The sequence below is a fragment of the Rhyacophila brunnea genome, unplaced genomic scaffold (assembly GCF_057557595.1).
Source record: "Rhyacophila brunnea isolate RB1 unplaced genomic scaffold, BYU_Rbru_1.0 scaffold_9, whole genome shotgun sequence".
Taxonomy (NCBI): domain Eukaryota; kingdom Metazoa; phylum Arthropoda; class Insecta; order Trichoptera; family Rhyacophilidae; genus Rhyacophila; species Rhyacophila brunnea.
The window spans coordinates 16,172,636-16,196,153 of record NW_028233361.1 but is presented as its reverse complement, the minus strand read 5'-3'; the positions used below and the strand labels follow the sequence as shown (position 1 = coordinate 16,196,153).

The 23,518-nt window shown below is 34.3% G+C and overlaps 3 protein-coding genes across 4 annotated transcripts in view; 1 reads left to right on the top strand and 2 right to left on the bottom strand.

Annotated features, from left to right (window-relative positions):
• The window catches only part of LOC147063342 (thiamine transporter 2-like), a 45,056-nt gene extending 44,336 nt beyond the window's left edge, over positions 1-720 (bottom strand). Inside the window, exon 1 of the mRNA XM_085959393.1 lies at positions 371-720. Coding sequence (XP_085815519.1) covers positions 371-605 — 235 coding nt within the window. The 5' untranslated portion in view covers positions 606-720. The remainder of the gene's footprint in view (positions 1-370) is intronic.
• Positions 721-3,780: 3,060 nt separating this feature from the next.
• On the bottom strand, positions 3,781-8,332 carry Rexo5 (RNA exonuclease 5). 2 transcript variants are annotated; one of them, XM_085960096.1, is made up of 3 exons: positions 8,279-8,332; positions 7,414-7,648; positions 3,781-5,595 (listed from the first exon to the last, which is right to left on the bottom strand). In XM_085960096.1, exons 2-3 carry the CDS (start codon positions 7,613-7,615, stop codon positions 3,881-3,883), a joined length of 1,917 nt encoding a protein of 638 aa, XP_085816222.1. In that variant the 5' UTR covers positions 7,616-7,648; positions 8,279-8,332; the 3' UTR covers positions 3,781-3,880. The 2 variants fall into 2 exon arrangements, with proteins under 2 accessions (XP_085816222.1, XP_085816221.1); XM_085960095.1 differs by lacking the exon at positions 8,279-8,332 and adding an exon at positions 8,082-8,226.
• A 342-nt stretch (positions 8,333-8,674) lies between these two features.
• Positions 8,675-22,188, top strand: Apt1 (Acyl-protein thioesterase 1). Its single transcript, XM_085960080.1, has 5 exons — positions 8,675-8,858; positions 8,944-8,975; positions 16,338-16,551; positions 19,646-19,819; positions 21,054-22,188. Exons 1-5 carry the CDS (start codon positions 8,811-8,813, stop codon positions 21,243-21,245), a joined length of 660 nt encoding a protein of 219 aa, XP_085816206.1. The 5' UTR covers positions 8,675-8,810; the 3' UTR covers positions 21,246-22,188.
• The last annotated feature ends 1,330 nt before the right edge of the window (positions 22,189-23,518 follow it).

Here is a 23,518-nt window from a genome sequence, read left to right as displayed (position 1 = left end):
ATGAGACACAGTTACTATTACAGTATTAATCTTATCAAAGTCACTGTGTGGCGTGGCCATGGCCCCCAGGCCAGAATACTTAGTACCCCCCCCCCCCCCCACCGATCGCTAAGGTTAAGGGCAGTATGATATTCTGCAGTAGTGTGAACTTATTTATAATATGATTATTTATATAATTCCACACTTATCTACATACTTGAAATTACGGGAAAACCACTGTACTTATTTCGGTGTTTGATGACTTGAATGAAATACAGGTTCCAAGATAAGACAAAAAAACACAAAATGTAAACAAGGTAGAGATGGTGCCTCTAGATGGAGAGTATTGTTCTAACAAGCTTAGTTTAATTTAATACATGAAATAACTCACCACAGACGATAACAAGCGGTTTATACTTGAGGTAATCGGTAATCAGAAATACGATCACCAGTAGCGCAAGGTAGGAGTATGTTCCAACAGGATAAACGTCCTTGTTCAAAGCTTCTTCTGTGATATTTCTCCATTCTCCCAAAATGAATTCAGACACATAGGGCTCTGACGGCCGTAATTCTCGAAGAAAACCGAACGTACACAGTAGCAGGGACACTTTCAGCCAGGACAACATTTTGAATTTGACCGCCAATACACAGACAATCTTCCGCCGCGGTCGAAAGCAATATGCATGGATTGGGAGATTTGTTTCGCGCGCTAACCATTTTTGCGGAAGACGTCACACTTTTAATCGATTTCGATTGTCATAATTTCATGACGCTGTTCGACAGCAAAAAAAATAATAAAAAAACACCGGTCAGTATGCATTATCGGGACCTGCTTTATTAGATAAAATACGATAAATAATGTGCATCTACTATCACTTTACTAGTTTTGAAGGTTTTTGAATTTGACATGATTGAACCATAGACACAAAAGTCGGGAACGACAGGAATAAGCGAACAATGCCAGTGTTGCCATCTTTATCTATGCTGGTGTAGTTACTACACTACACTGGCTCTCAACCTTTGTCGTGTCGCGACCCCCTATTGTATATAATAGGTAACTAAGTAATCTGCAGCTCCTTGACACATTGACATAAACATACATTATAGAGTAAGAAAGCTCCTAACATTTATAAAATAAAAGTTTACGCATGGATTACTATTAGGCTACCTACCTACCATAATTATTACGAAACTCTAAACCGGGACAAGAACGGGAACAGGCAAAGAAAACAATTTAACCACCAAAAATTGTTTTACTGTTAAAAGTACATACTATGTACAAAAGAAGAATGCAGAAGGTCTGCTGCAGCAGAAATTTAAATTATTTATTGTACCAGTCGTAGGTACTTCTTGCTGGAATGAACTTTTTCACACCCTTACCCACCGTCTCATCACATATAATATGCTACTACGGTCAATCATGACAATTTATTGTTGACAATCATTCATACGCGGAACAACCGGAACAAAATGCCAAACCGGCCGGGACCAATGTGTGAAACTGGGACAATCCCGGTCAAACCGGGACGTATGATGCCTAATTATCATTATCGATTAATCTTCTCTCACTTTGCCTGTTTCCATGATGTGAATTAACAATCATACCTCAAGGCCATCCTCAGAAAAGAGAAGATAAAAATGAAAAAGATAAGAAGAAAACATTAATAGATGACGTACTCCAATAGTTCCTTTTATCGTAATGCTCAATTGCCTCTTATTTTTGGTACACACGATCAGTTTGAAGTAGTTTTAAAGTGGAAAAAACCACAAAAGAAATCAATGAACAAGGAAATACTCAAGAAAGATTTCACTGTATAATAAATAGATGTGGACTAACCAATTTTTCAAACAAGATTTATAGAAATTCCCATACAGAGGTCTTCAAGCAGTCATTCTGTAACTAAAAAAATCCTGTAGAGAAAGTAAACCATTAATGCTTTGACAGATCATTGCAAATTGTGATCATCGGCATGGTGGGTTATGAAGCAGCCTCATCAATGGAATTATCTTATTTTATGATTTACAAGATAATTGGCTACAAAAAATATAAAAACTATTTCTTGTATTCAACGAATAAGACACAAGATTTGAGAATGTAACATTCTATATATTGAACACATATATTATGTAATTTGAAAACATCTCATGCATATACACACTAGAAAAAATCATTTAGTAGAAAACAATACGACACCAACGGGACATGAACCTGTATCAGCTGAATTTACGCAAGTATGCTTTTCTAATTAAACCGTTTTAAAAAAGATTTTTTTTCGGTTAGGTACATGTTCAAACACGCGCGTTAACATGTTCTTACTCCCTACTTCAGTTTTAGTTTGTCAATGTATGGCTACGGCCGTATGTTGTAGCTTAACCACTGGGGAATGCCAAAAGAAATGGCGTATTTCAAAAAAACACTACCTTATTCTTAGGTCAATAATTATTATAAAGCAATCATTATTCGTAGGATGTTTATCACACTTGAATGGTCAAAGACATATCTTATAATTAGTATCTTTAGAATTATCTTCAAATGTGTTAATCTTGCCCATTTTTTGAATAATAAAATGCCTAATTCTTGTCAAATTTGGGATCACAGAGATTTTCAATATAATTTTTTATCGTAAATAGTTCACTATAATAATGTCGACATAAATTATACTGATGGTTTTATGAATGTATTTAAAAATTAATAAATGTAAAAAATCTTAACACCACTGCACATTTATGTACTGAAATATGACTATATTTTAAAACATTAAGAGCGAGAGGTTTAAAAGAATACTATTTTATGTAATAAAAATACTTTATGCAGTCATCAAATGTTTAAAATAAATATAAAGGATAATAAGGCTTCAAAATTATACAAATAGATTAAATACAACGTTTATGGAATGTCCAGGATCATGCTTTGAAAATAGAATAAAAGCTTCATTTTGACCCACGCTGAGCACGTCCGCCCTTAGTGTACATCCTCAGTGCCAGCGTTCGGCGCAACTCAAACGTACAACCGTGTGTGAAAATGTTCGTAGACAATGTCTTTTTTTGGTTATACATTTATACGTTTGAGTTGCGCAAAATGCTCAACGCTGCGCCGAACGTATAGGTAAACGTCACGCAATTTCCATTCAGGGATATCACGCATTGGGAATTTACAACAATATCACCTTTATTGTAATGGCGTTAGAACAGTGTTTCTACTGTCAATGTTCATTCGAGCGAACCCGTTCGAACCAAACCATTCGGCAGACCCGACAAAAAGCATCGGGAATTTATAGCAATATCACCTTTATCGTAATGGCGTTAGAACAGATTATGTCATTCGGCAGACCCGACAAAAAAGTGAGTGTCATTTTTTTTTCCCGATGCTTCGCCCATATTAATGTCATTGATTGTATGTCAATACTCGACAACTCAATAATTCAAATGGATGTATTCAAAAGTAGAAAAATCGCTAAAAATAATTTAATTTTACTTCGAACACAAATTTTGGAAAACGCTACTGTAGTGTCACATTGCTTTTAACATTAGCGATACCAAGGGGGCCCGCCAAAGATACTGTTCTAGGGGCCCGCATCAGGCTCTCACCATGGCATACATATATGAACAACTTAAGATTGTATAAAAACTGTTCACAATCCATGACATTAAATTGTTTTGAAACAGATGTCTATGGTATTCCACCGCAGATGGAAAACATCATTCAAGTAGGTACAGGTGTATATTGATCAGAATAGGTATTCAGATACTACAAATAAATTACCATAATAAGGAAAAATTCAAACAAAACAAAACAAAACATTCATCCGCACGTGTTAACATGCCATATTTATTTCATCTTCTCCGATTTCCGCAGCGTTTAGAAATTTAATTATATACCTGATCTATTTTACAGAAAATGTTATTTTTTAATATCAATCAAAGACACTCCGTTACAATTTTTGTCTCCGGAAAATATGACAGCCATCAAAGTCTTCGTAGGCAAGTGAGACCATACGTCATCTATCCACTTCGCAATGGTCACAAACACTTTAGGTTGCACGCTTTCCTCATCGATACCCAAGTGGGCTATGGTTAAATTGTGATCTGAAACTACGTTACAAACATTTTCCACAACACTGGAATTCCTATCGCACGTTATCAATTTCATAGATTTCTTCTTTACCAACGTACCATCATGCCTCTCCTTGTTTAGTTTTTTGTGATAGTTGGAATAATTCGCTGTCGTTGATTCGCATCCGATAATAACTGAAGACTTCTTTTGCTGAGCCACTTGATTGAATATATTAGTTGTGTACTCTGAATTAGTACTTTTTAAATGACTATAAGTCTCATTAGATTTCACCCTTCCTTTCATTACCGCATCACCAAAATTAATACTATTTTCCAACTTCAACTGTACTAATTTTAAAGATGCAAGTGAATCTTCAACTGAACAATGGCCAACGTCTTTGTCTTGGATGTCCGTTTTTAAAAACTCTTTAGCGAGAAATTTTAATTTGGATTTTCGCATTCTTTGTCCGGTCATGTTGAATATTACACTCGTGTCAATGATATAAGGGTGCATCATTTTAAGAGCATGAAGATCACAATTCAAGGATTGCCCGACTAAAATGGCATCCGCAGGCAGGAGCTCTCTTAAATCTCTTTGCACGTCTTCGACCCTTGTCGTAACATTGGATAACATTTCGGGGGTAATACCAGAGTAGATAGTGACGTAATCTAGAATTTTATTGTACGGTTGAACTAGCTTTTCATAAATTACTAGGCCTTTTTCATTTACCACTGAAACTCTCGTCAATTCTGACCCGGTACACGTGCGACACATTTCACAATCCAAACCGAACATGGGCGACATTGCGGTGACCGGTTCGTACACGTCTTTAGTCATGACATATCTACAGTAACTACTCTTAAGTTTTCCTTTTAGAGGTAGCGGATAACTTTCTTCGACCAACTGCCAAGCAGAAAGCATTAATTGTGTGCGTGAAAATTTATCCTGTAATTTTTCATCGGTGACCGACTTCGGTCTCATTCCTTCGACGACTGGAAAAACAGCTTTCATCATGACCATTAGATCTTTCCTCGATTCCATGGCGGAATCCATACTGCCGAATTGCTTTACCAATGAATCTTTTTCAATATCCGTTAACGGTACGACGGCCAGTTCGTCAACAATAGACCCGCCGTACAATGAAGGCGTTACTACTTCCAATTGGCTTTGAAAGTGGTTTGTACTGTTGGACAAGAGAGACTCGTGCGTGACATAGTGATATAATGAAAGACCGTCGATAACTAGAACGACTGTGTGACACAAGCGGCTCGGTTTTTCGATGAGACACCATCTCGACGGTAAATATGGTGACTGATCGGTGAGTATTGAATACAATAGTAAATGTTGGATATCAGTGAGTAGAATAGGTATCCTATCGTCGACGTGGGTTGATAATGACGCTTGAGTTCCCGGTACTTTCAATCTGAACTGTGGATTTGATTTTCTTCGCAATTTAATTTCATTAACTTCAGCCTTGAGGTCTTCATAAGCATCATTCGATTCAATTGGTGTAGATGATTGGCTTCCATTGGTTATATTAGCGGATGAATTTTGATCACCACCTAACAAAGAAATCGACAAATTAGTAATTTAAATCATTAAAAGAATGTTAAAACATTAAAAGGTATGGTTTATTTATCTGACACTGAATCATCCCCCACTCTGCTAGGCACGATAGGCAGGATACGCAATATGTAGCAACATTTGTCCATTTTGTTATTTAGAATTTTTTGGGATAATCTAAATCAGGGATCGAGAACGAAACCCGCGGAAAATATTTAGATGCCCTCACCAGTGTTGGCAACTCTTGTCAACAAAAATATTCCAGATGAGGAAAGAAAAGAAACTTTTTGAGATGAAAAAATGCTAGACCTTCTATCTAAATAATGATGGTTCAAAGTATGTTGTTTTTATTTAATAAAACGCAATTTTTTTATAGTACTTATTCCACTTTAATTAATATATTAGGACCGGTTTCGTCTGCCTCAGTGGGACATTTTCAACTGAATACATTTTTTTAAAACAATATTTATCAAACAAAATTCAAAGCGATAGAAATAATATAACAATAGGTACATAATAATTATCCGTCCAATAATACCTTCCCAATAACAGACTAATTTAAAACTAATGAGGTTGGACATTAATATTTCATACTACGTCAGGGGCATTAAACAAATTATTTAAAATATTAACAAGCCACAAAATATGAAACAATCTACACTTACAATAACATTAATATCAACAAATAATTATGATTAGTCAAAATTTACAATAAATTTTTTTATAAAAAATAAAATAAAACAATATTATCAATTGAAGTGAGATCGAATAAAAAACAAATACAACCAAAATATGAGTCAAAATTAAATAAAAATTAAAATAATAAATAATGTACAATATATAAAGTTATGTTATAACAATCCCAAATATTAAATAGGGTATAATAATGGAGAAGACACAAAATATAATTGATCAATTAACAAATTAGAATTGGGCAAAAATTTATACCTATTAATTTCTAGGATTTCCTGTTTATCCAATTTTATAGATTTCTCATTCAAATGCAGGATTTTCAAATTTTTACTGATATTAAAAGAGTGATTATTTAAACTTAAAAAGGTTCGAAGTATAATAAACTTGTTTTACGCGTCCAACACTAATTCCAAACGTTTTTGTATCCCAGTCCAGCTATGGTAATTAAATCTAAGAATCACAATGGTGCAAACATGCTACAAATGAATCTGCAATGCGGAATGAATTTAGTCAATAGCTCCGTCTAAATTATGTCAGTTTTTTTAACATCTGCTCATTCCTGTTGACAACTAAATGATGGCAATTTTCTACAAACAGTCTCCACAGCCCATTCAAAGTATGAGCAATAACTAGCTTTACTATCAAAATTCAAAGTTATATGCCACGGCCTGACTACAGTGAACCTTGTTACAGCCTCACCAAGAAGGCAACCCATTTCTCCCTGCTTTTTTAATGTTTCGATGAAAGAATTCATACAAGAAAAAGAGCTGAAGTTTTAAAGTCAGTCATCTCATAAAAAAACTGGTATACTTAATGTGTAAGGGGCCATCCACATATGACATCACGCTCTAGGGGGGGTGTCTGATATAATATGATGATTTGTGATGAAAGGGGTTACAGAAAATGTGACGTCACAAAGTAAACAAAAAATTTTAGATGTAAGGATAAAAACTTTAAAAAAAAATTTTTGTTTAACATTGTCAAAAATGTGACATAAAATACAGGGGGAGGTAAAAGGTTATGTGATGATGGAGGGGGGGGGGGGGTGAAAAATAGCCAAAATCGTGTGACGTCATATTATGTAGATTGCCCCCTTATTTAAAATAATTATGTGGCTTAAATACCTGCTGAAGTATCTTCAACTGTTGAATTTTTCTTTTGTTTCTTTCTCGTAGGACCACTCGAGTCATTTACAGTAGTTTTAGAATGAGCTTGCGTGTCGGCATCGTTCAGCTTAGCAATTTTTATCAAAGCAGCCATTTTCTTCTTTTTATTTTCAAAGCGTAAGAGTTGCTTCGATGAAAGATTTTTATGATCTTTACTCATGGTATTGAAGTTTTATTAGACATACAAAATGGGCTGAAAATAAGAACAGAAACATCAGATGCATAAAACACTTCTCAGTAACATGTTATAAACTATATAATTGAGTAATTAACTATGAAAATAATCTAAGGGCAGCATAAATTTATCACTTTACTAGGTACCTAGGTATGCTATAATGTAACTCTCTGCCTAATCGTTGATAGGTACGTATATTAAAATAATACCTAGCGGTGTGTATGTACTGAATTTATAATATACTATTATAGAAAATGGGCGAGAAGATGAAATTAGAGCAATACACAAAAATACATGTTTGTGAATACATAGTAATATTACGACGGAGTTCATTCATACAACTTACTAGTTTGGTAAATTGAATAATAAACCACATTGCGTAGCGTAAATGACCAAGTAACTGCTTGATAACATATTCTAATACTACTATGTGTGTTAAATTATAGCTTACCATACAACAAATATAATTAAGTATTGGATTGTGATGTGCGATTTATAACTTTTAACTTTTTAGATTACGCTGTGAAGTTAACCTCAAATATGTGAGATTGATAAGAAGAAGGAAAAGTGAAGTTTCAAGTTTAATGACAACGCTGCTGTTGTCAGTCTAAAAAACTGTATTATTTAAATTACGATTAGAATAATTACATTTTATTTTGTAAATAAATCGACGTATGTTTTGTAAAAAATGATTATAATGACAAAAACTTATCCCCAAAACTAAAGAAAAACATTATTTTAAAAATGGAATATGAAAAGTCACAATCGAATTACCGTAAAATGAGGTAACATTAGGCCGTTGTCATTTCAATGTTAATTCTACGATTCTTTAGATTATTACCTACACAGCTTACGCACAATAATCTACAATAGGCAAGTAGATGTCAGAATATTATAATAGTTTAGGGATTTTAATGATATATTATCTACCTAGTTTTAAAAAAAATGGCCTTTAGTCCCCTCGTTTTCCAGTACAAATCCAGGATTTTACGATAAATATTATTTTATTAGTGGCAACAAAATGATTCGCATGTTTATTAACTTATGGCAATTAATTGGCAAGAGGTAGTTGGCGTTTGTCAGTGTCCGGTCTTTGATATCGATTTTGTGGATTTATAAAAAGTGAAATTATAGTATTATTTAGACATTTTGTTCCATTACTCTGTAAATAAACTTAAAAATGGCTAGCCCCGTTATTATCGCTGCGTCCGCCAAACATACGGCGACGGTATGTCTAAAATAAAATTGTGCAATTGAAAAGTTTGCATGTTTATTATAAATCTGTTTAAAATATATTGTTTTGTTGATTTCAGTTAATATTTCTCCACGGACTCGGAGATACCGGGTGAGTTTCAATTTTACAATAATCTCATAGTTATTACGGGTTGTTTTACGATGTGTTCGTTCGGCCATGTAATTGTGTTGGAACCGAGAGTTAGATAATCTTTAATTGGTTTAGTTACTGGTCAATCGTGCCCTATTAAATATACGATGCGCGTATATGCACGAAGCTTTAATTGAAAGACGCGCCGTCGTCGAACAAAATTAAATATGCCTCAGGCTTAGACATTATGACGTCTATCACTATATAGGCATCTTCACAAATTTAATTATTAAACGATCACATTTGTATCCTTCTCACGATTTGATATATTTCAATACGCAATCGACACATATACGTTTATATAATTTACTTTATGTTTTATATTAGTATATATTTTATAATATATGACCTTGGTTTTCAATCCCTACCTATTCCATTTAAGTCATTTTACTAGGGCAATCATAGTTCAGAGATCAATTATATTATATATCTATAATAATATTATAATATCACTGCCCTACTAAATATAATATATTATATTGAATTTGCAACTACTACTTCAAATATCTGTAAGATTTCATATCTTGATTTAATTTATTTAATGAAAATTTATAACCCCTAACTATCAGACCTGTTTAACTCTTTGGATTCTGACGGTTATTTAAGTCCGGTCGCGCATACAAAATCGTCTTGACTGCGACCGTGGTCATGAATCAAACCGGCCGGCAATGTTTCAACTTTCTTCCTCGCTCACTGACGGGACCATGCCGGGACAGTGACTGACCACAAAATGCAACATCTGTACATATGCCAATATAACATTTTGTTATTTCTCATGCGGCCCATGTCATGTTAAATTTGTTACATGTGACAAGCAGATGTTGTTTTCTACCAAAAATCGACGCTATGTTACATGTATTTCGTGAATGACAACAAAATCACATTGACACATTCGACATGTTGCAGTTGAGACGATTCTGTATGTGAATGTGTGATGAATTGCAAGTTAACACTAACACCTGCTGCCATTTTTATTGACGTTAAAAAAAGTTATAGAACTGGAATTATGTATACAGTATATTATTTAATGTCAGGTATGCTTCGTATGTATAACTCTACATTGTACAAAGGTACATTGATTTTCTGACATTGAATTTGTTGAAAATATTGTGCGCAATTAATAACATTTGACAACTTAATTATGGGAGTGTAATACGACAACTATAACTTGAGGCGCGATGGTGCTAGTGTCGCGATTGAGTATTAATTTTCCAAATCACGCAACCCAAGTTGTATCGTTGTCCTAGATCTCACTCTGTTTGATTAGCACGGCTACCGGGGTTGCTTCATTACATTTGACAGTTCATACCTCGAGATAATAAACTCTTGGACTGCATCATAGCATTTTTATCACTATTATTTATTGATTTTGGAGTTAAGTGTTATGTTGGAATAGAGCTGCTGTGGCAATATAATATATTAAGGCCCTAAAAACAATTTATGAAAAACATATTTTGATAAAATGTTCATTTTTTTAATATTCTTGCTTTTTGTTCGCAAAATCGTTACTATTTCAAATCAAATTTTATTATTTTTCACATATCAGTAGTCTGTTATGTGAACAAAATCCCAAGGATATTGAAAAAAACCTTCTATAGAGATGGAACCTAACTGTATAAAATTAAAGCAAAAAAGGACTTCTGGCCTACTGATTAAATTAGCTACAAGTGACTGCATTGCAGCTTCACTTGAAGACTTCACATTTTTACTATGACGTTACAGTATTATTTAAGATTCATACAATTAGTTAACCATGTACACGATTCTTTGTGCAGATGTTGTCGAAATAAGCCTAGATTGCTTAAATTCATAGGATTGGATACCATATAATCAAATTTAACATTAATTTGAAATTTCATCCATCTCCCATTTCGCCGTATCAAACCAGACTTTGAATATAAAATTAACCTGTGGAAAGATACTTCCTCGTCAATTTTATGTAGGCAGCCAAAAGCAATACATTGACTAATATTTTTATGATGAATAATCATGTTAAACACCGAGAATTGAGAAAGAAACAGTCGTAGTTTTTATAAACAAAGCAAAATACTTCAAATTCAAATAGTCTCACTTATTTGCAAACGAGATTTTACCTTGAAATTTTGTAGAAATAAAAGTGAGAATCATCTGTTTTTTATACCTTTTATATTTTAATAATATTTAACTCTTGATATAAGACGTATCTGAGTATTTTGTTTTTTGATTCACTTCGAAATTAGATTGATTATACATAAATTATGGTAATACTCTTGGACTACTTTCTATTGGGTATAGATAGAAAATAATAGTATAAGATAGTGGGACCCCTCCTATTTTAATAGTGAACTTACAAAAACATGATTATGTTTCCACTCGAAAGTCAAAGCAACGAAAATAATGAAAAAAAAACAATGACGACTTTAAATTTAAGTAAGTAGTACACAAAAAATAAGATTAAGTGATCTTATTATATCATGCATTTGACGGCATATATTTTAGTCACCACGTAGAATTTCGAATCATCTCATGACTACTGTTAATTCATTTATTCTTAACACATGATCGCCAACTAGTTTTACGTAAAATAGTTAAAAAATGTTTATTTGTTTCTAAGGTATTATTTGATAGGTTATGAAAGAATATAATATTTTTTTTCATTTTGATGATTTTTTTACGTAAATACTAGTTTTTATGATGTGCCGGCCTCATGTGTATGTCGCGGCGCCAACAGGTTAATTCATTATATTGTGCCGGGCCGGCCATTTCACCGGTCACCTGTCCATATGTGTTGACAAGAGCATGGTGCCATTTTGAGGTCAAATTATATTCAGATAGTATAATGAAACAGAACACCGGTGACCCCCACGGCTTTCTTGGACCAACTCAGTGGTGACCCCCATGGCGATCAAAGTGTTCATAATACGATTCATGTAGCTATTTTTATGTAAATACTAGTTTCATTTAACCATTAATATTTACATAACTCTCACATTTTCATGAGATTGAGATCAAATATCATGTGACCATTATTTATCAGCATTTTTATTGGGTGAAATGTTTATGAATAATAATATTATTGCACATATTCAATTAAGTAGGTACTTTACACGTTTCCTACCTTCCTTTATTATTGATATATTCTATGTAAATACCTTGACACCATTGACTTGTAAGCCAAACGTACTTAAAGTAATAAAAATGAAGTATGTTATGTACTTTACCTAATTATAATATGCACGAAGTTATATTCTATTGAATGTGTAGACCCGATTTGCTTGTTTCCATAGACTATAGAGGCTTTGTCAGGTATAACTTTAACTGTATACATCTTAATCCATTTTTTTTTGTAAAAACGTTTCAATCAATATTAATTAAATTATTTAACATTAGGTGAAAACTGTTGACAAATGGATGTGATACAATTTACTATTGTACACGATACAACAGTGGCAAAGGGTGGAGGTAAGCTGATAAGACCCGCCATAAATAGTGCATGCACACCAAACTTACACAGTCATACATATTTGTTTTCATTGAAATAAAACTACAATTTACAGATGGTATTGGTTTGTTTTAAAATTCAATTACACCCTGCGAAACCAAGCCATAATAGACAATAGTCAAAAAATACTCGTCTATCTATAAAATAAAATATCTAAAATTATCCAATTATAATACGAGGGTGGGTCAATAAGTCCTTAGAAAAGCCGACAGGTGGCGCGACTAGTACTGTAAGCGGTTTGTTTTCATGCAGCGGCACTACCGATTCAGTATGCTGAGAAGTTTCAATCAGATTGGTCGGGTTGTTGTGTGTTTCTCGTACATTTAAAAATTAACTGTTATTAAACATTTTAATATAAAAGGGTTAACAGCAAAGGAAATAAAAAATGAGTTGGATTTAGTTCACGGCATATCTGCTCCTTCACTTGCAACTATTTATAACTGTTTAAATGAATTTAAACGTGGTCGTACATCAACAAAGGATGAACCACGCTCAGGATGTCCTGTAGAGGTGACTACACCAGAAATGATCAATAAAATCCACGATATGGTGTTAAGTGACCGAAGATTAAAGTTGAGTGAGATAATTGAGGTTACAGGGATCTCAAAAGGTAGCGTCATTTCTATTTTACATGACAAATTGGGCATGAAAAAAAATTCTGCAAGATGGGTGCCGCGTTTGCTCACAGTCGACAATAAACGCAAAAGGGTGGTGGCCTCTAAAGCCCTGTTGTCGCTCATGCAACGCAATCCGGATGAATTTTTTCGTCGCTTTGTGACTGTAGATGAAACATGGATTTACCACTATACTCCCGAGACGAAAGAACAGTCAAAGCAGTGGATTGCGAAAGGCGAACCATGTCCAAAGAAGGCGAAAACCGTAAAATCAGCTGGTAAGGTTATGGCTACTGTATTTTGGGATGCACGTGGAATTATTTTCGTTGACTATTTGGAAAAAGGAAAAACAATAACAGGGGATTATTATGCATCTTTATTGGACCAGCTAAAAAACAAAATTGAAGAAAAACGGCCTCATTTAAACAGGAAAAAAATCCTCTTTCATCAGGACAATGCCCGTGTTCACACATGTTTACGATCAATGGCTAAAATTGAAGTTCGAATTGGTCGACCACCCACCGTATTCGCCAGATTTAGCCCCCAGTGACTTTTTCCTTTTCCCAAACTTAAAAAAATGGCTAAGTGGACAACGTTTTTTTTCAAATGAAGAAGTCATCGATCGGACAAATGTTTATTTTGAGGACCTTCCGAAAACTTATTTTTCTGACGGTTTAAAAAAAATTGAGAAACGTCTAACCAAGTGTATTGAGCTCCAAGGAGATTATGTTGAGAAATAAAAAAAAAATACAAAAATAAAAACTGTTTTAATGCCTTTTTCTAAGGAATTATTGACCCACCCTCGTATCATACATAACTTGGATATTTTATAGATAGAATAATATTTTTTATCTATTATAGTTTGGTTTAGGCAGGGCTAATGAATTTAAAAAATGAAACAACAATATGTGTAATATGTATTCTTAATCTTATGAATGAAAAAGTGTGCACAATTGTGTTGTATCGCCCAAAATATACCAAAACTATTATGGTTTGGTTAGGCAGGGTTTAGTTGATTTTCAAAATCTATAAATTGTATTAGTTAGTTCAATAAAAATTCTTATAACTAACAAAATTTAATGTGCACTATTTATGGCAGATCTTAACAGCCTACCTCCACCCTTCATTACTGCGATACAATGTATTGTATGCAGCGTGTATTGCAACACCTTTTCTTAATTTCCCTTTATAATACTCGCACTCTAAAGTTGGCGTAGTAAAGAGCTTTGGAGGCTGACACGCCATCCGCTGTCACTTGATCATGGGACACAACTCGCATAGCATTACAATTTTTGGCTAGGAAACTTATAGCACCTGTACACGTGCATGGATTTACTGGCAGCAATAGTGTGTATTTTATCGTGACAATAACTGTTTACACGTAATAGTTCTGACTCTCTCCAATCTCATTTTTCAAGAGAGAGCAAGACGCGATGTTGTCATTTTATGGTACTATTTGACAGGTAGTGAAAATCGGTTAATCCCAAAATTCCTTTATAGTTCGTTTTTTTGCTGACAGGTTCGCCACTATCGTTCTACCGCGCAGGCGCAGATCGAAAAATTTTCAACTGTCGCATGAAAATTCAGAAGCTTCTGAACTTTTTTGATTCATGCATGCAATCTTGCAACTGCAGGATAATACATGTTTACACGTACATTTTCTTGTTATGGCTGCGATAATATATACTGTCAGCAGTAAATCCATGCACGTGTAAACGGGGTATTACACTAAAGTGTCAGCATAATGAGGCATCCATTACAAAAAATGCGATATCGCGACATCTAAAAAACAAATGACGGGCTTATTTATGATAGAATAATTTTATGCTAAACATAATCACACATGCTTGGACGGAAACAGACGTTAACTAGGGGAATAATATGTCAGTCCTCAGACAATAATTGCCATTTTTTTAATGCTCTCAGCTATATCTATAGCTGTAAAATAAAATGTCGCAGTAAGAATTATCTACTTCCATACAACATCCTGACACCCACGGTGGCCGGGCGGCTTAAACGTCGGACTATCACGCCGTGGGTCTCAGGTTCGAATCCTGGGCCTGGCAAGTACACATATTGTTTTTCAATTTGTGTGTGAGTCAGGGTATGGACCTAATAGGTTGAGCAAGTGGCTGACATCCATTTCTCGTAAAAAACAAAATCTGTTAATACAAACCTCTACTCTGTGGAGGCCCATATGATCCTATTAGGATCGGATATGGTCGAAAAAATATCGTAATGTCATAAAAATTAATTTCCCTGCATAATAATGCATTTGTTCGTATCTCTGGTGGATTCCTTATAACACTAATACATTATAGTGTTGGTAATGGTATGTTCACACTGGCGAAGAGTGGGGGTAGGCTGCTAAGATTCTACATAAATAGTGCACACTAAACTCAGACTTAGTCACACTTATATATCATCACTGTTCTGGCAGAAGACACTAATTCGAAAAAATGACATATTGAGTTAATACCAAAATGTTCCTTATTTCAAACTTTACCGTCTGGAAACCTTCTTAATAAATAAAATCTTTATTTAAAAGTCACCCTTTTTACGATTACTTAATAAACTCACATGATAGACCATTATTTCAAACATTTTAACAACTTCAAAGTCAAATTACTCAAAACTAGTATTCTCCAGTTAGTGTGTTCTGCCAGAACAGAGACGATATACAGTCATCTCATTAAACCCTGTCCAAACCAAAAATAATAGTTTAGGTATGCTATGGGCGATCCGACAAAAATAGTGCAAACTTTTTCAGTCATGCTTAGTTTTCGTTGAATTAAGAATACATATTACAGATGGTGTTGGTTAGTTTTTTTTAAAAATCATTAAGCCCTGCCTAACCAAACCATAGTTGATTAAAAATATTCTTCTATCTTTAAAATATCTAAAATGATGTATGGTTTAATGGCATAATTTTAGATATTTTATAGATAAATGATTATTTTTTTATTATTATCTACTATGGCTTGGATTAGGCAAGGTTTAATTGAATTTTAAAAATTAACAACACTATCTACACGTTGTTGTCTTAGTTCAATGAAAACAAATACGTTTGACTGAAAATGCTTACTGTGCACTATTTTTGTCGGATATTAACAGCCTACCTCCACCCTTCGCCAGTGATGTTTCATCACATTACGAATGCACCAAAAAAATGACTGCCTCCGCACGAATGTCTCACCGTCTCAATTAATCTTTTATTGTATCCTACAGCCATGGCTGGGCGAGTGCCGTCGCAGGCATAAGGGCACCCCACGTGAAAGTGATATGCCCGACGGCCGCCAAGATGGCTGTCACACTGAATGGTGGCCACCTCATGGAGTCATGGTTCGACCTGCGCACCCTAGAAGCCACGGGGCCTGAAGACGAAGAGGGGATCCAGAAGGCTACCAATTTGATTCACGATATGGTCAAGGCTGAAATTAAGGTTAGGAGAAGACTATCATAATCTGATCAATGCATTTAAGTTAAGATGGGTATTAAATATAACTAGTTTTTAAATCAATAAATGTTATTGATGTTATTTTATAACTTGCATAAAATTCATTTAAAAAAGTAGTCATTATGTTTCAAATTTGTAATATGACAGATGATGTTGTGCAAAGCATGTTTATGCTAGGAAAAAAGGAGCTCAGTTTTAATCTCAAATCTGATATTTAGTCTATTTCTGTACTTATGTTATGTTGATGTAAACAACGACCATGACCTGCACGTACTGCATTCGTTCACCTGCCATAGATTAGACCAGTGTCACAATTATTTTTATTCACATAACCGTTTTATATTTTGTACAATATAACGGAACCTTTTGAGAATTTTAACATAGCACACAAAGAAATGCGGCGCAGACGATTTTCTTTTCTGAAATGTGTTCGAAAAGAATCGGCAAGATATGCAGCATTGGTAACCATAAAGTGGTTTTTATTTAATGAAGTAATTATTACTGTAATCGACAAATTTTAGTAAAATTAGTATTCTAGACTTTTTGGTAGACCGTTTGTCAAAATCCATAACTATGTTACAAAAACTCGCGGAACTCATTTGAGAGAGAAATGTTGCATGGACTCATTGAAGATTGTCAAAATGATGTTTGTCTCGTAAAAAAATATGCTTATCAGCTGTATCAAAATTCAGAGTGGGATGTTGTTTCGGATAGCATTGAGATTATATACATGTCTAAATAAAACACCTAATAAAAATCACCGGAATGCGAGGGAAAGACAGAATAAAATAGGTATGTAAGTAAATGAGAAATACAATCATATCGTATATATTTCTGTATAGATTCTGAATGATTCAAAAGTAGGTTAGCATGTAGGTGCTCCTAAGTATTAAGTCGTATCTATCAAATGAATGTTCACTACAAGTCGGTTATGTGGAATACAGCAGCAAACACATTTTGAAAACAGCTGATATACTGGATTATTTGTTAGGTTAGGTTAGGTTAGGTTAACCTAACAAATAATCCAGTATATCAGCTGTTTTCAAAATGTGTTTGCCGCTGTATTCCACATAACCGACTTGTACTGAATGTTCTTCTTGAATCTAATAAAATTGGAACATTACTGTCTGCAATGACCAACGAATCATTTTTTTTAAATCTCAATGCTATACGGCCATATCTTTCTGGTACGAGAACTGTGATACGGCCGAGTGTAATACATACAATTTACACGTAACCAGGAAATCGAGCAATTGCAATTATGGAATTCTCACAAACAGCAAAAAATAATGAATTTTATAAATGTACTTAGGTATTTAATTTTTTAAGAGATAAGTAATTTGTATTTGAACAGTAGGATTTACAATTTTTCGTATTAACATATATTATGTCACCATTGCAATAGAATTCTGGCTTGATAATTCTGTTTAACCAATGAAGTGGTAATTGTGGTAATGTCATTTGATATAGTTATACCTACTGTAAAAAATGTTCATTGAAATACAATATTTTTTTTAACTAGGCATACTAACATACTTATTGTTAACTGTAATCCTATAATCATAATGCCTGTATAAAACGATTTTATACTTTACTTTTTATATTGGTCTGAATGGTGAGGTAAAATAGTTGTCTTAGGCCATCCGCTCACGTGAATACTCAAAAAAGACGAGACTGAAACCAGTATCTAGCTAGTGTGTTTCAATGGCGGCTCGCTGACGGCAAGACTGGAATCTCTCAGTTTCAATGCGTCTGCGACCGAAACCGAAGCGGCGTGACATGCTAGTCTCAGTTTCCAGTCACCCATAAAACAGTGGTACCAATATCAGTAGATTCGATGAAAAATCATATTTTCTTACCAAAATTGGTAGCACTGAACTGAACTAAACAATCAATAACAAGTCAAGACGTCAAAAGTTAAAGATGGGCGAACTGATTTTTAATTTAAAATATGTGGCTGTTGAGAAATACTCCTGCCTGTATAATTGTAGGTTTAAAGCTTAGAATGAAGTAGGAAAGTCAATGGGTTTGACAGTTTGAGGTTATGAGATTTATAGGTTTCAGTAGTGCCGTGTGCGAAGCATCAGTCACTGGCCAGTTTATGAGTTCCATCACCAACCAGTTTGTCGGATTTTAGTTTCTGTGTGAGCAGATAGATGGCCTAAATCGTCAAGATGGGACAATATGTCAATTGTATTGTTATAATGATAAATTTGAATTCAACACGAATCTCCTGTGTCAGGATTTGGACGTCTATGCCCCAGAACCAATAAGTTGATTATGAATGAAATGTTCGACGTTACTGGATATTGAAATCTCTCACCTTTTAGTGTCAGTCTGATACACAGCAAACTGGATGCAGTTACTATAAGGATCGTCGTACATTACGATGGCTAGACGTCGGTGGGGAAAGGCGGAGGTAGTCAGTTAAGGTCTGACATCAATAGTGCACACCAAACTTTGTCAGTCATACTTATTTGTTTTCATTGAACTAAGGATACAAATTACAGATGGTGCTGGTTAGTTTTTAAAATACAATTAAACCCTGCCTAATCCAAACCATCAAGTGGAGGTAGACTGTGGAGATCCGACAAAAATAATATACACTTTGTCAATTATACTTAGTACATACAAATTGCAGATATTTTTTAATGCGGGGGAATGCTGAGGTGTCGCACTCCCATCTATTCATGGCGCGATCAAAAAGTAAGCGATTGGACGGCACAACTGTTGGGAATTTATTACCCCTGTAATATCCCCATGTCTGAATTGTCCCTTTAATGTTCTGTTATCTATCGCACATTATGGCGACCAGCTTGAATGTGCCACATTACATATAGTAAGTTTTGACAGTTTGGGCAGGAAACAAGACCGAGTGGTAAGGTGATATTACTAGCATGATTTAAACACTGTCGTGATAATGACACTTGACAATTGACGCAAGTAATCAGATCTGTATACATTAATTTTGTTAACCGCGCTACCATTAACAATGTGAAATAAAATTAATATTTTTCATTATTGTGAAGATTCAAATCGTAGTAAAAGTTACAGCATTCATTGTAATTGTATCTTTCAGATTGGCATTCCTGCGAACCGCATTATCCTGGCGGGCTTCTCACAAGGGGGCGCTCTAGCCCTCCACTCAGCCCTCACCTTCCCACAGCCACTGGCAGGCGTGGTGGCGCTGTCTTGCTGGATGCCCCTGCACAAGCGCTTCCCGGCCGAACTCAAGTGCCCCCGAGAATTACCGGTCGGTGCAACTCCAGCCAATCATGTTTTATTGACATCACATTAGTTCAACCGTGACACTTAAGTGTTGATTCACATACATGAATATTTAAATGTTTCCATTGTGTACGCGAGTTCTCCAGTGATTTCCATAAATCAATTATAAATTAGAATATATTTAGTTAAGAGGAAACGCAAGTGAAACACAAAGTTGCTGGGTCTCTAAACACTATTTTTTATATTTGTTTATTCAGTCAATATTCAGAGGATGTTTTATAACACATTATAAACAAAATATTATTAGTTTGCTTTGAAATATCGAATAATTAAATGTGTGAATTGCTTGTTTTTTTATACCTATTTTGATTTTTAATTCGCTTTGAAATTCGATCGATGATACATAAACTATTACAATATTCTGGGACTATTTGCCATTGGGTATAGATATTGTTTAGAATCACCGGACCCTAACACCAATTGAAACTGTCCGCCTTCAGCAGACGACTCCTCTGGAGCACTATACAACCTAATCTTCGACCTTCAGCCTATAGTCAACTGGACTTGTAAATTCGCGGACAGCGCTCCTGTTAGCTAGCATTACAAATTTTATAAATCCTACAGTCTACGTCGAAGGATCTATCGATAAAAAAAATTTAAGAATAACAATAACCTATAGAATTCAGCCGAGAGCCAGCTAAGGGGCGCATTTTACCGATGGACAAGATGTGGATTGTAGATAAGAATGCGGGTAATGGAGATAGTGGTCAGTAACCAAGGCAACAGCTATTCAGGGGGCTGAGAGCGGCCGAAAGTTCTGGGAATTTTGGCCAGCTTGCATAGCAGCCCATAATTCCGAGATATTCAATTGGTGCCCTCTGAGACATTTAGTAGGCCCACGACACTCGTGGCGAGAGAAAAGTGACCGCCAATTTAGTTAAGTATTATACCTAGATTATGTTATATAAGCGTGAATATGTGGAAATATTTTGTATGTTCATTTAAATAAGAAAATAGTGAGTTTAATTCCTGGACCCTCCTCAGAACTCTTCCTGGGATGTTAAGTTTGTAACCACGCGGTAATCGCATTTTATATAGTGTCAACCCCTACAGTTTTTGGCAGTGATTTGTGGTCATAAAACCATTTGGTTTTTTCTTCGTTTCTGATAAAAAAATATTCCAGTTATTAATTGGAAACAACAAATATTATCAACGATTCGTTTTCACGGTCAAACTGCAATGTTTTCTTCTTGTTCCAGATCCTGCAATTCCACGGTGACTGTGATCCTGTTGTTCCTTACAAGTGGGGACAGATGACTGCCACATTCCTTAAGTCAATTTTGAGTAGCACCGAATTCAAATCATACCGAGGAATGATGCACACGTCCTGCGACGAAGAGCTTAAGGATATGAAAAATTTTATTCACAAATTGATCGGATCTTCCCATTAATGTTTAAATATATCATTAAACTCGCATGCAATTATTATTATCAATTAATAGCATTATTTTGATCACGCATTACTTGTTTTGCGACGATGTAATGCATTGTATACTTCCATAATATTCTTTGTAGTACAATTTTAGAAAAATGTACATCTCAATATCAGAAAGACAAAAAATGTTAGAAACTGTATTCATTCTTTGCTCGAATTTATTTTGAAAAACTATTAATGTACTAAGAAACAAAGCTATGAGAAATCTATTGTTGGAGGATGAGTGGAGGTTATCTTCTTAATCTATATCCACTCCTAACTTGAAGCATATAGATGCCACACGGCGCTTCAAGAATCCCGGTTCTTGCCAGGCTATTCCCATGTCTTCCCAGGTCACGCCATCATCCTGCAGCTCCACCATATATACCAGGGGTGTCAATAAGGTCGATCGCCAAAAATATTTATTTTATTTATTTATAAGTGGGAAGTATAATGGGATTTTATTTATTATACATATTTCTATTATCCAGTAGGCAGTAATGCTATCAAATATAATATAATTGGTGGCATTACTGCCATCTATTTTTAAATTTAATATTACATTACTCAGGGCAGTGACTCATGAGGATATTGCTAAGCGGTTAGCTATTATTTGTCTGAATAATTGTCGATTTCATTTGCTACGTGAGTTAAACGAATTTTAAACCTTAACACAATGAAAAACCAAAAAAATATATCTATTAATACTATAGTTATATATATTATATGTCCTTAATTTCAGAAAAAGTACATAAATTGCGGAGATTTTTTCTTCTCCAAAGTCGATCTTATGTGAAAATTAGTTGACACCCCTGATATATACCATGTGAATATATATACCTGAAACCAGTCCCGCCTAATACGAGGAATATTATAATGAGAAACATCGTGTTCTATCGGATGCTCTGATAAAGAGTTAGCAACCCAAAAAATACTTTCAAAGAATTGACATAGATTTGCTTCTTATTATCAATAGAAACTTTTTAGTAGATACACTAAAATGGCAGTACTTAAAGTTATGTATATTTGATTAATTGTTCACTATTATCTTCTGTGCAAAATGTTAGTATTACTGACTGAAAAGTTTTGGTCGGCCTATTCAACTCTTTGCAATGTTAACATAGTAAATACTTATTTTATCTTCTTGTATAATTTCTGTTACAGCAATACTAAAATATGCTAAATTCCATTTTGAACTAGTCTTGTATAAGATAAAATAATAGACTTGGATTTTGGGCATATTTTGGATCGGCAAATAAAGCAAGAACATCAATCTATATTGTGAAACTAGGCTTTCATGATAATATGTATGTTGTATATTGTAATACTTTACTGCCACAAAATGGTGTGGAATTTTAACATCATTTTGCAGTGATAACGCTCCCAAAGACGTATCGTGAACTACCAGTATTTAATTGGCCATTCCATGATTGCTCCAAATATCTAAATGTAGCAATGATGAAATGGATATCAAACCAACGAATCGTACATCACACTGCAATATTATGCTTTGTACAGACCAAGATACATCTGTCCGTAAACAAATTATACAAACCGTTGCCGCTACACAAATGTATATAAAGAATTATTTGTTTGAAACTCAACACATGTCCACAACTGCATTCAAATTAAATATGGTCACATTTGCCTGTTGTATATAAAGGATTAAATATGATCACATTTGCTCGTTTGTCAGTGCATTTTCACATTGTTTCCATCTGCTGTGGAATACAAAAAACTTTTCAGTCATTTATATAATAAAAAATTATGTAAACATTTAAATTTTATTATAAAAAGCAGTTTTTATGCATTATTTCTTTGTTTATGGACAGTTGTATGTTGGTCTGGAGTAGATTTTACAACAGTCAATGCCGAAACCCCTCGGAACAAGTTCCGTATTTTACTATTGATGTTACCTTATAGGCAAAATGAGAATAGGTAATTTTTGACATGTGTACGATACTTATTAACGATTCTCACCGCGTAATTGATATTCAAGTAATTAAAATTTTCATGTTTTATTGCAGGGATGGTGTAACTTTTTCTATGTGTCTACATATTTGTCCAAATTTTTTTCTTTAAAAAGCCGTGTATCAGATAAATTAAATAATTTTAGATTTTGATCCTAAAAATACTACAGTTAAATCATTGCCAAGGTAATTTCTTATTTTCAATTTGGTGTAATACCCCATATACACATGCATAGATTTACTGCAAATTGCAAGATTGCATGCATGGATTAAAAAAGTT

Bases quoted from the DNA above. Each gene is read 5' to 3' on its own strand.
- Rexo5 (XM_085960096.1), bottom strand. From the start codon at position 7,615: ATGAGTAAAGATCATAAAAATCTTTCATCGAAGCAACTCTTACGCTTT. The intron at 5,596-7,413 runs GTATTTAAGCCA...TTTCTTTGTTAG, and splicing joins AGTTGAAGATACTTCAGCAG to GTGGTGATCAAAATTCATCC.
- Apt1 (XM_085960080.1), top strand. From the start codon at position 8,811: ATGGCTAGCCCCGTTATTATCGCTGCGTCCGCCAAACATACGGCGACG. The intron at 8,976-16,337 runs GTGAGTTTCAAT...TGTATCCTACAG, and splicing joins CACGGACTCGGAGATACCGG to CCATGGCTGGGCGAGTGCCG. The intron at 16,552-19,645 runs GTTAGGAGAAGA...TGTATCTTTCAG, and splicing joins TGGTCAAGGCTGAAATTAAG to ATTGGCATTCCTGCGAACCG.